General features: G+C 42.3%; 1 protein-coding gene across 1 annotated transcript in view; it reads left to right on the top strand.

Moving 5' to 3' along the window:
* The window catches only part of DNA2 (DNA replication helicase/nuclease 2), a 38,393-nt gene that overhangs the window by 4,626 nt on the left and 21,379 nt on the right, over nucleotides 1-12,388 (top strand). Inside the window, exons 4-8 of the mRNA XM_059729884.1 lie at nucleotides 1,509-1,654; nucleotides 6,342-6,473; nucleotides 9,341-9,557; nucleotides 11,034-11,151; nucleotides 11,537-11,702. Coding sequence (XP_059585867.1) covers nucleotides 1,509-1,654; nucleotides 6,342-6,473; nucleotides 9,341-9,557; nucleotides 11,034-11,151; nucleotides 11,537-11,702 — 779 coding nt within the window. The remainder of the gene's footprint in view (nucleotides 1-1,508; nucleotides 1,655-6,341; nucleotides 6,474-9,340; nucleotides 9,558-11,033; nucleotides 11,152-11,536; nucleotides 11,703-12,388) is intronic.

The raw sequence follows: 12,388 nt of genomic DNA, 5'->3' as shown, positions 1-12,388 counted from the left end.
TTTGAAAATTACTATCCACATGTTCAGTAGAGACTCCTAGAACTTCTCTGCGAAGTTACTTGCATGCTTCAGCACGGACCCGAGCAGGAATTTCCAAGCGTTTGTCTACTCTGGGGTCCTGCAAGTGAGGGCTCCCTCTAGAACTGGAAAAGGGAAACTGCAGTTTCAAAGCTCTTGTTGCCTAGTCTGGTAGAAGAAGCGGCCTGTTTCAACTGCCAGGGACCCAAAAGACAGTCTTACAAGTAGTGGTGAGCTGGGTGAGGCTGAAACTAAGAGTTGGATGGTTGGAGAGAGGAATGAGGGAGCTACTGAGGCAGAGGGGTAGAGGTTATAACAAACTTCAGGAGTAGCTAAATGAGCTGGCTAAATGAGGAAGACATGACTGAGACAAGGAGCCTTGGGAAAGGTAAGAAGTCGGATTTTGAGGGGAAATGGTAGAAGGATCTGACCTAAACACTTCTTTCCTAAGTGGAGAATGCAACCCAGTGTTGCTGGCCTTTCCTTTTTAACCCAGTCCTAGGATCATATGAGCAGTTATCTGTGGCTCAGTGTCCCATCTGAAGTATTTATCCTAGAGGACCAAAACTTATTCCTACTTTGGTTCATCATTACACTCATCAGCAGAGGCCTGTGTAGTGGATCTAAAGAGTCTAATCTTGCTGATGGTGATATTGTTAAATTGACAACCTTACCATGATATTGCCTTTGTTTGTTTGTTTTTAAGCAAACTAAACTACAAAGCAAAACATTAAAAAATGACATAAAGAATAGTGTGCTAAGAATAATCAGTCTCACATGGTCATACTAGGAAATGACAGAATTAAGGCTAGCCACCAAAACTAGTGGATTCCTTTGATCTTGATCTTCGTATTTCCATTTTTCCTATATGAAAAATGGTGATAATATGCCTAATCTCATAAAGGTGTTTTGAAAACAAACGGTAAGGCTTGACTCTACATTTTTATATAGTTTATTTTCCTTGTATACATTTTTAATATTGGTTGGTGTGCAGAGGTTTTGAGAACTAAGACCTTTCTTAGCAGGCTTAACCCTGTGGAAACAAACTATCTGCCCCAAAGATCTTGTGGCCAAAACAAGTCTAAAACAGACTTCTAGACTGCAATATACTTTTTCTACCCAGTCCAGACAGGTGGCCTTTGGGAAAAGGTGTAAACTAGTACACAAAACTCTCTTATTTTTTCCTGTCTAAAGCAGTCTTCTATGTCATCCGGTTAAGCTGAAAGGCCACCTGGGACTTTTTTTAATAAACTTTTTCCTTGTATGATACTGGCCATTTGTATTGATCAAATTGGATATTAATGGTAGAAGTGGAAGTGTGTGTGTGTGTGTGTGTGTGTGTGTGTGTATTCCATGAATTATCAGTCATCATTCACTCACTCTGATAGCAAATTTATAATTAGGGTTGTCACCTAATTGCATTAGGGCATAGAGTTATTTTGTATGTACATCTTACTAAAACTTACCTCTGTATGATTTTTATATTGTAGAGTTGTGAGTCTGGTTCACGTCAAATGCTGGTTGGCACAGTCCTTCATGAGATTTTCCAGCAAGCAATAACTAATAATTTGGCAGCAGAAAAAGTACAAGAACTAGCCTTCAAAATTGTCTATGGACCAAAATATCTAAAAGAATTGTAAGTAGAATTGTGGTTAGACTTGGAGGATGGAGAGCAATAATGTAGTTGTGCACCAAATTAAATGTCTCTGCAATATAACTCTTTCAAAAATTTCAAGTGTTCAGGGGAAAGTTTACTGTTCAAAGAATATTGCACAGAAAGACACAACTTCCATATCTAGAAGTATTTGAGTTCAGTAGCTAAATTGTCTTGCAAAATTAGCCAGGCAAGGCGAGCATGTTTGTTTCTGGGATGTTAGATGTTTGTGATAGTTGTGCAAAGATGAGCTTTAACATGAACGAATACATTATCCCTAGAAAGCAACCAGAGGTGTTAACTGACAAAGTAGCAGGGCTTTTGTAGTTTTGCATTCCTTCTCTAGTTAGGAGCTGAGGCTGAAGCTGCTGTTGCCACAACAGCTGCTGCATGGGTAGCCTGGGACCAGAAGCAACCCTGGCTGGAGCGGGACCCCAGCTGGAGCCAGAGCTGTGACAGGAATGCAACTAGCAGTGTGGGCAGGATGGGGAGCAGCAGGGCTGGAGGCAAGTGCCAGGGGGTGCAGGCACAGAGTGGAGGGCAAGTGGCAGGGACACAGGCAGTAGGATGGAAGCAGGGGGAGTGGTGCAAGTGTGGGGGGCAGGCAGCAGGGCATACAAGCACAGTGGTAGGGCACAGCAGAAGGGTCAAGTGGGGGGGGGGGGGACAGGTGGCAAAGGGCAGGGCTCAGGCCACTTTACTTTCCACTGCTTACCCTGCTGCAGTACTGGGGACATGCACACAAATATAAGACAATTCCAAAAATTGCATTCTAGACATGAAATATTATAATATTGTATTCTTATTACTTCCTGCTCGGGCATGAGTGGCCTTTGATCACAAACGAGGATGAGATTTAGGCATACTGAGCAGGATCCTTCTTCCACTTCTTTCTTTCTTTTGTGGTAGACATCAGATAGGCCATCTGACAGGCAACCTGGCTCTGTTGCTTTAGTTCAACACCACCTCCTCTTGGTAAGAGGTTGATAGGTTTGGTTTTCATCCTGCAAATCTTGGAACACCAAGATAGGAGAAAATGAATTAAATTATTTTTTGTTTCATTTTTTCCTTTTCTTCTAAGGTGTCTATGAAGGCTTGTTGTTCACACTATCAATTGAAAACGTCTCGATATGAATGTATACATATAACTTCCTTGAAATCTCCCCCTGCCATCCCCTTCATGCTATGAAATAGTAGTATTGCAGTTAAAACTGCAAGAATCATAGGTAACGGGAATAGAAAGTAGCCATATAGCTTTAGTGGGCAAGATTTTTTTTAGGTCTTCTTTTGCTAGTGAAATTTTTGGTACAGCTGAAAAAAGATTTTCAGAAATGCACTGAACTTCTAGTCTGAATGATAGTATAATGAAACTAGGGTTTTGTTATATTAGAAATTACATTGACATTCTTTAGGATGGGGCAGGCAAAATATGGCCTGCAGGCCAGATCTGGCCTGTGGGGACCCTAAAAAATTTAGAATATTAATTATTATCTGCCCCTGGCTGTCTGTCCAAGATGACAAGGCACCAGCAGGGTCCAGAAGGAGCTGGCAGCAGGACCTAGTAGCTGCAGCAGCAAGGCCCCCTGTCTGGCCATGCCCCACCCCTAGCCCCCACCTGGAAGCCTGTGCCTAGCAGAGGCTTCTGGCTTTGTGACCCTGGGGCTACTCCTTGCCTCCCTCTGTCTGAGAATGCTAAGAATGGCAGGGGAGTGGAGGACAGCTGGCAGTTGCCCCAGTCCTTGGGGCTGGGCTGGGTCCTGCGGTCCCAGTGATGGAATAGGTGAACCACATGATTCCAGAGTGGCTGGCCAGGTGGGAAGGTGCGAAGAAGTGGCGGGTGGGAAAGGGGCAATGGCACTAGGTGGCGGGGAGTGGCAGCAAGCCAGTGGGAGCACATCAACAGCTGGGCAGGAATGCAGGGACTGTGCCAGTGCCATGGGGCCAGGGCTGATGAGGTTCCAGGGTGGGGCGGCAGGAGCAGAGGGCCCTGGCTGGCAGAGCTCTATGGAGCAAGGCTGGGCTGTGCCGTCACAGAGCAGGGAGCTCGCCTAGGTCTATAGAGCCCCTGCCAGCCTGGACCCCATGCTCCTGCTGCCGTGCCTTGGGCCCCCTCTGGCCCTGGCTCTGGAGCACCAGTGCAGGCCCCATGCTCCTGCCTAGCTGTTGCTGTGTTCCTACCTGCCTGCCCGCTGCCAGTTTCCCCTCTGCTTGCTGCTGCTGCCACTGCCATTTCACCACTTTTCCACCCACTGCTACTGCTTCTTTCCACCCCACTGCCTGCCAGTCAGCCACCCCAGCACTACGTAGTTCCTGGCTGCATTTCTGGGATTGCAGGATGCAGCAGGAGCTGGCCTGGCCTCGCCCCCGTGATTCTTGGCTGGCTCTGTGCTGGCCAGGCCAGGCTGGCTCCTGCTGCATCCTGCGGTTCCAGCCATGCAGCTGGGAACCGCGTGGTGATAGAGTGGTGGGTGCCAAGGGGTGGAGGGGTAGCGGATGGGAAGGTAGGGAGGCAGCAAGAGAAGGGCAGCAGTGACAGACAGGAGGGGGAGGTGGCAGTGGGCAGGCGGGAGCATGGGGCTTGTGCTGGTGCCCCAGGGCCAGGAGCAGCAGGAGTGCAGAACCTGGGCTGGCAGGGGCTCCACTTGTCATGGGCCATGAGCACCCTAAGGCCTCATGGCCTCCTACTGCTGCTGCTGGTGGCAGGGGGCTATGGGCAGTTGGGGGGGGGGGGTGTGTGTGTGTGTGTGTGTGTGTGTGTGTGTGTGTGTGTGTGTGTTTATAGGGCAAGTCTCACACCTCACCACACATGTACCCACACCCTAGCCATCCTCCCCTCCACACATGCCACAACCCTCCCCAGTCACCTGACCCCCACAAACCCCATACTTCCCCACACCTCACATATCCACACACACACACATGCCCCTCATTTTCCCCCCCCCCAATATACAAGAATAAGACTTCATTTTACACTATTATGCAATCACCTCTATGTATAAAATGCAAACACATGTAAACCAGGACAAAAATATTTTTTTAAATCAAATTAATGAATGTTGTAGTAGATGTTTGATTTTTAGAATATAATTTGGTATTCTTCTGGTTTCAAGATGGCAAACTCCCTTGCTGAAAGGCGTACTTCTGGGGCAAGGGGAGGGACTTCTGGTGGCAAAGGTCATTGAGGGTGGGACTTCCAGTCCCCAAATGGCAACTGGAGGCTACCTATGTGGCCCTCAACAGCTTGCCAAAACTTGGTAAGCGTCCCTCCAGCTGAAATAATTGCCCATCCCTGCTTTAGGACAGTTATACTTGACCTCAACGAGAATGAAAATTACGATTTTTGTGCTCTGAGTTGGTAAAGTGCCACTACTTCAATGTAATATTTAGCAGAATATTTAAGATCACAGAAGTACCATATTTACTTCTATGCCACAAACCTTTTTCCCCAAAACCAGCCGTCCGAACTTGGGGTGCATATTTGAAGGTGGGAAGCAGATTTCTGTACTGTAATAGTTGCCGCAGCTCTGTTTCTCTCTCTGGCTGCAGAGAGGGAGGACGAGAATGCACTCTGTAGTATTGGAATCAGAAATCTTGTGATAGAGGCGATTATCTTTTATTAGAACAAATAGATAGTTGCAAAAAAAAATTCTTTATTTGCAAGCTTTCGGGTTCACGCGCCCTTCCTCGGGCAAAGGAAAATGGAAAGATTTTAAATTTCTTCCAGGTAGAAATGAAACTTAATATTGAACAGGAGAACTGGAGGTTGGTATAAGTTCTCCTGGGTGGAAAGTTTAATTTTATGTAAATTAGGCTTGGATAAAAGTTGTAGCAGTCTATTTACCTCAGAGGTGTCTGGTAGCAAGCAGGAAGTTGAATTTTGCTTCTTTCTTGTTAAGCTGTTTCATATTGTGCCAGAGGACTGATGATGAAATGGTTCTCCTTGGTTAAGGAAGTTTTGTTATGGTGAAGTTGCTCTTCAAGTACACAAATTTGGCTTGAACAAAAGGCTGGAGTAGGGGTGTTTGCATCCAGGTCTCAGGTTGTTGGATTTTGCATTCTTTTTGTAAAATTATGAAGTTTTCATTTCAAAATGGCTAATTATGATATCTTCCATGTTTCAAGGATATAGGTTGTAGCTGTGTTGGTCTAAAGGCAAAAGCAGTGGCCAACTGTGGCTGCTCAGTGGCCAGAATCCATTGCTAATCTGCTGTCAATTTGGCAGTGGCTTCCAGGGCTAAAACTCTTTTTGCCAATAATCAGGATCACCTACAGTCAGGATTCAGGAATGACTGGAAAAATATTTTTTCCTCAATTCTGGATCCCAAAACAAGGTGTGCATCTTGGGTTGTGTGGTAGGCAAGACATATCGCATTTATGTATAAATGTCATCCATGTTTTTTCAGAGTAGCCTTTTAATAATTCTTACACTAGATTATAATTAAATTCCAAAGAAGAGATAAAGGCCCGGTTTTGCAAAGATTTAAACATTTGCTTAAGTTTTATATGCAGATTTAATCTCACAGTGCAGGAATTTAAAATTTGTAAGACTGCATATAGTCTTGTAAGTACTGGAAGCAAAAGGAAAACATAATTGTGAGTCTTACTATCCTTCACACACTCTCCATTCTTATTTTGTACTTGGTACTTAATGTATCCTTTTGTTCTGCAGGTACCACTTAAATCTGAAACAAGAGGAAATAATGCAAGAGATAGAGGGCTATTTTCCATCATTTTCTAAGTGGGCAGAAGATTACATGTGCAAGCCTAGTCAAGATAATCAAAGTAAAATGCAGCTGAAACTGTAAGAAATTAGTACATGTAAATAAACTTTTTTGTTTTGATCTCACAAATTGTTCACTAGTAAAATTACTTAAAATGGTGTCTCCATATAGCTTTATTTTAGTTTAATTTTAAAATCCAGAAAGCTTCATCCTTGATTTGTACAAGATTGCACTTAGTGATACAAGACTCACTGAGGACCTCATTGGCTAGAATATGAGCCATATTAGGTGAAGAACTGCTTAGTACATGCTGGGTGCATCTATATATCCAGTTAGCACACCTGAATAAACTTTGAAGCACTCGGTGCCAGAATTTCTTGATCCCCGGTGCAGTGTTTACACATGCTCCTGGGACTGCAGCATGTTGAGCCAGGGCAGCATGGCCCTGGCTGGCAGAGGGCTCAGGGGGTCAGCCTGCCAGCCCAGAGCTGCTGCACCCTGGTTCAGTGTGTTACAGAGGGGCAGGGGCAGAAGGGTGCTACAGTGCAGAGGTAGCTGGCAGGCAGGCTGGCTGCCCTGCACTGTAGCACTCTCATGCCTCAACCAGCCCCGGTCACCATCTACACATGCATTGCGGCAGAGTAAATAACTCCTCTGTAGGATAGTACTTGTGTTGGGCAGTACTATCTTATGGTGGAGTTAATCAGTTTACTTGAGTCTAATAGCACTGCACGTATAGACAGTGACACCTTACTGCTGAGTTGACTAATTAGCTCTATGCTAAAGTTCACGTGTAGTTGCCCCCACTAAGTTGTGTGGTACCATTTTCACTGGTTGAGAAGTAGGGTTATAGGTGATGGAAAATAGCTTTTATAGAACTTTTGGGTTTAGATTCTTCTCTGGGGTACCTTGAGATTCTTTCAAGGGTGTTGTGAGGTGCCACACAATGTTAGTACTGTTAGGTTTTGCAAATATGATTTAGAGATTTCAAATAGGAATTCATAGTATTAAAAAGTGTTCTGACCTACTATGGTTTTTCTGAGTTCTGTACAACAGAAAAAATACTCTAGTTTTCTGCAGTCAGAAAACAAGTGGAAAAATAAGACCTGTCATTTTCTGAGGGATACCTAGAGTCTAAAAGAGGTTCTCAACCAAGTAATGAGTGTTCTGTTCAGACATTTTTATATAGGAAGAACTAGAGTATTTGATCTACTGACTAAACTACAAAAATATTGTGTGTGTGTATACTAGTGTGTATTGATCTAGCTTTTATACTTTGTTGCAAGGTTTTTCTTTCTTGCTGAACATGTTTCCTTGCTTACTTTCATGTAATGGTTAGCTTTCTATTCCCTCCCATAGCACAAAAACTGTGTGTGTATTTAACAGAGCAAACAAGCAGAACATGGTAATTGCAGGAATTCACCATGACACTAAAGAACTCCAGCTCAAGTAGGTGGAACTTGGAGAGGACCAGCAGGAGAATGAGGCAGAGCTCCACAACCAGCTTGGTTTAAAAAAAAAAAAAAAAAAAAAAAGAGGAGTTGAGACAAATTTATAGGGGAGGGAAGCAGGGAGAAGAATAGGATAACAGAAAGAGGAGTTTCTGGCTCTCCAGGTATGATGTGGCTGGTTGTCACAGGGGGCTGGGAAGGAAATTTTCTTTTCCTGTAGCTACAGATGTGAGGTGTTTGCTAATGTTTGCTTTTCCAGAAATTTTGCTTTTTTTTAAGTCTTTCTTCGAAGCATTGTGTATTGGCTGCAATTGAGGTTGGGGATTTTAACTGGGGTGTACGGATGCTCCTGCTGGAATACAAACCTAGAAGATCCTGCTCTTCTGCTCAGAGTCAGACCAATTGGTACCTTTGGGATCAGGAAGGAATTTTACCCCATGGCATGTTAAGGTTTTTGTTTTCCTGTCTGGCTGGGGGCATGGCCTTCTTCCTTGGATCTCTCAAGTGTATTTTAACGAACAACTTCCTGTCCTTGAAGCAGCAGGACATTGATAGTGTCCTTGTCCCTTGCTTTACCTGTGGCAACCTCAGGTGCTCTTGGTGTTTTGGGGCATTGTGTCTGGTAGTTGTGCAACAGGGTTGTTCATTCAATTTTAAGACTCTATTAGAAATATGTTTGTCTAGGATGGTTTTGATAGGGGTGATTCTGCCTTGAGCAGGGGATTAGACTAGATGATTTGTGAGGTCTCTACCAGCTCTGTTTTTCTGTAATAATGTGAAACTTTAAGGAAAGTAAATATTTCGGTGCTTAAATTCCTTTTAGAAATCTTTGTTAAAACATTGAGAATAGTAAGGCTGCTTAACTGAAACTTATGGAGGATGGGTCCATTGGGGCTCTTAAAATCAGTTAGGCATGTAACCTTAGTTGGTAACTGGGACATTATTTGTCCCAGTTACATTGTGCCTTTTTTGCACTTTGAAAATTCAGATCTGGTTGTTTTTAAAAGAATTCTAATCTCTAGGTTGGAAGAACTTTCTATATGCCAGCAGGCGCGTGTACACGAGATGCCTTAATGTGTAGTGCACTGTTATACTGCGCATTAGTGTGTCACGGCAAAAACCATGCTAATGAGTAGCAGAGCTAATCTACTACACGTTAAGCATCACAAAAAAAAAGCTTGCTTTTGCTGCTGCGCAGTAGCAAATGCGCATTAATGAACACATAGACACACCCAGCGTACAGTTAAATACAGCCTTACGAGATGAGGAAGGGTAGCTGGAGTGCGTCTTAATATGTTAACCCTCTTAAACTAGTGGTCAGTTTCAGTTGCTTAAATATTTTTACCATTAATAAGAATTCCCTGGTTAGATTTATGTTTTTGTCCCTCTGATATGTCTGTTAAGAGAAATGCAGTGTCTTACCTTTTTTAAAGTAGTTTTCCCAACTTTTCAAATGCTGATTAGCTTACTTTTTATGTATTATGCTTTCCTTTTAGATCAAGTGATGGAAAAAAGGATTTATCTTATAATATTGAAATTACACAGGTCCTAGATATTGAAGAGAATATCTGGTCTCCCAGGTTTGGACTAAAGGGCAAGCTTGATGTTACTGTTGGTGTGAAAATACATCATAGCTATGGAACTCAGTATAAGATAATGCCTTTGGAACTTAAAACTGGCAAGGAATCCAACTCTATAGAGCACAGAAGTCAGGTATAAATACCAAATGTTTTTATATGGATTATAGTATTCTATTTTTTCTCTTGATCTGATAATCCTGTTGTGCATAAACATGTTCCACAAACATTTAATATTATGGGTGAAGTATGATAAACTCAAGGCTGTTCTTATGAAATGAACTAAGGAGTGGGACACTGCTTACAAATGCCACTTCAGTGCAAAAGTCCATGCCTCCATGAGAAAAAAGGAGGTAACCTCTATAAGAAATTCTGTTTGTTCCTTTTTCCTTGAATTATTTGGGCAGTGGGTCATAAGGGAACTTCTTACAGAAGAGAATGTGAAGCTTACTAGGTTAACCACATATACCCAAGTAGGTCCAAATGGGGCCAGGAATATAGTGTGGAGACTTTTGTCACCCAGAGCCTTTGTGAGAGGCTCTTCAGAAGAGATGATGCAACTTGGAAGTGTTGCATCTTGTAAGGGATTTCTGCAGGACTGGAGCAGGTGTGAAGTGTACAGTCATTCCTTCCTGTTTCACGTGTATACCTGGTATGGGAGAGAAACCTTTGGGCTAGAAGAGGGGAAAGAAAGTGTGGCAGAGATAACTGAATATGCATATTTACTTTTTAAACAAATAAATAAATGGTTATTACGTTTGCATTTGAAGAGACTTTTCATATTAAGAAAGATGCTTCAAAATTAAAAGGTATCAGTGGATGCATCTACACATGAAATTAACATGACGGAATAAACTCCAGAGCTGTTCAAGCTGGAGTCAGCTGCTCCTAGGTGCAGTGTCTACAAGTGTGCTCAGGACTGCAGCAATTTGAGCTGGGGTAAAGCAGTCCCAGGTCGGCAAGGGGCCCAGGGGGTTGACTCCAGGTGGTGGCAGAGGGGCTGGCAGGAGCCAGGGGTCAGTCTCCCGGCTGGCTGAACTGACGATGCAATTTGCGCCTGGCATTTACAATCCACGCGTGCATTTAATCATACTTAATGACTTTGTTGTGAAATAATACTGTCCCCAGCAGTACTATCTTACACCGGAGTTAATTTACTGTGCTGTAATACCAGTGCATGTGTAGACTGACACTTTGTTACAGAGCTAATTAGTCTACTCTTCAATAAAATGCACGTGTAGATGCACCCAGTCAGATTTATTTACTTTTAGATCTTGCTAGCAATAGTAAGGCTGCTTAACTGAAATTTATGGAGCATGGGTCCACCAGGGGCTCTTCAAATCAGTTAGGCATGTAACCTTAGGCTCAGGACATGGCTAAATTTGTTACTGTTGGTAACTGGGAGGTTATGACAGGATGGATCACTTTATGCATATCCTGTTTCTTATACTTCTCCAAAACAGCTGTCTTGCAGACAGGATATTGGGCTAGATGGACCTTTGGTCTGGACCATTATGGCAGTTGTAATGTATGTTCTTATCACTGCATTCCCATAACTGGTGTGTACTACATAGAAAATACATTTGAATATATTGTACAAATATGTTTTCAGGTTATACTATATACACTTTTGAGCCAGGAACGAAGGATGGATCCGGAGGCTGGACTTCTTCTCTACCTTAAAACTGGCAATATGCATACTGTGCCTGGCAATCGATTGGATAGGAGAGGTAAATGTTCCAGGAACATTATATGTGATTTACTCTTATGTTTACTCTAAATTTTTTTTCTTTAATGTTATCATTTATGAATATACTGTTCATTCTTAAAAAAAAAAATGTATTGGCTGAGAGAGTAATTTTTGGAATTTTAATTGATTGTTGAGATGAAGCACTCTGCTCAAAATGAGTAAAACCTGCTCTCTAGAATAATCTTGGATTAAAAGAAAATGCATTTTTGGTCTCTGAATTTATATGATGAACGTTGTCCTGGGTCACTTGCCACATACGTGCCCTTATATAATCAAAGCAATTAATAGGTGTTAAAAACATCTTATGTATTGTTTCTAATAATCTCAGAACCCTACCACCTCAGCACTTCCTCTTTTCTTTACAGAACTAATAAAGTTAAGAAACCAACTGGCCTCCTATTTAGTCCATAATGTGTGTAAATCTGCGATGGGAAATAAGCAGACACAGCTTGCGTCCTTGCCTCCTGTAATTAATGACAGTCAAGCCTGTAAATACTGCTCACAAATGCACAACTGTGTTCTTTATAGCAGGTGACCCATCAACTATTTTAGGTTTTGTGTAGTAAACGACTTTAGTAGATTAATTCTATATTTTTATTGGTTGATACAGTGGTGAGATCACAATACTGATAGACTGTATGTGTATTTGTATGAAATAACGTTCTCCACTCATGTGCTGGATGTGGGAAAGGTGCAATTTTGAAAATTCTGGCCATTAGATTTATTGATAATCTTGCATGTCCAGATCTTCTGGTGGGGACATATGCTCCCACACACCTATACAGCAGTTTCTAAATTCAAAATTACTTTGTTCTTGTAGTATTTCCCTTCTTATTCAGATTAGTAGCATTATCCATTTGATAGGACCCATAAACTTTCTTGGTGATTCCAGATTATTCACTTCTAAAACTGTTGATTTTATATGGCCCCCGCCCCCCCCCCAGCAGTTTGCTATTATCAAGAGTCTCCGGGTGTTGCCTCTGAAACTTCTTTCAGTGCAAGCCCAATTATATTTCATATATAAATAAATATGAAGATACTGATATTTTTAGGAGCATTAATATGCATTATATTAAAAAGGTATATAAAGGCATTTTAATAGTGGATCCTTTACCAAAAAAAATTTGGTTAAGCTATTGAGAACATTTTTATTTCTTATATAATGCTGTGTTTGAATTATAGTTCAGGAAATCACTGTGCTTTCTATCTATAGTCAT

The sequence above is a fragment of the Alligator mississippiensis genome, chromosome 6, assembly GCF_030867095.1.
Source record: "Alligator mississippiensis isolate rAllMis1 chromosome 6, rAllMis1, whole genome shotgun sequence".
In the NCBI taxonomy this organism is placed as follows: domain Eukaryota; kingdom Metazoa; phylum Chordata; order Crocodylia; family Alligatoridae; genus Alligator; species Alligator mississippiensis.
Note: the sequence above shows the minus strand (reverse complement) of the source record. Positions and strands in the feature narration are given on the sequence as shown.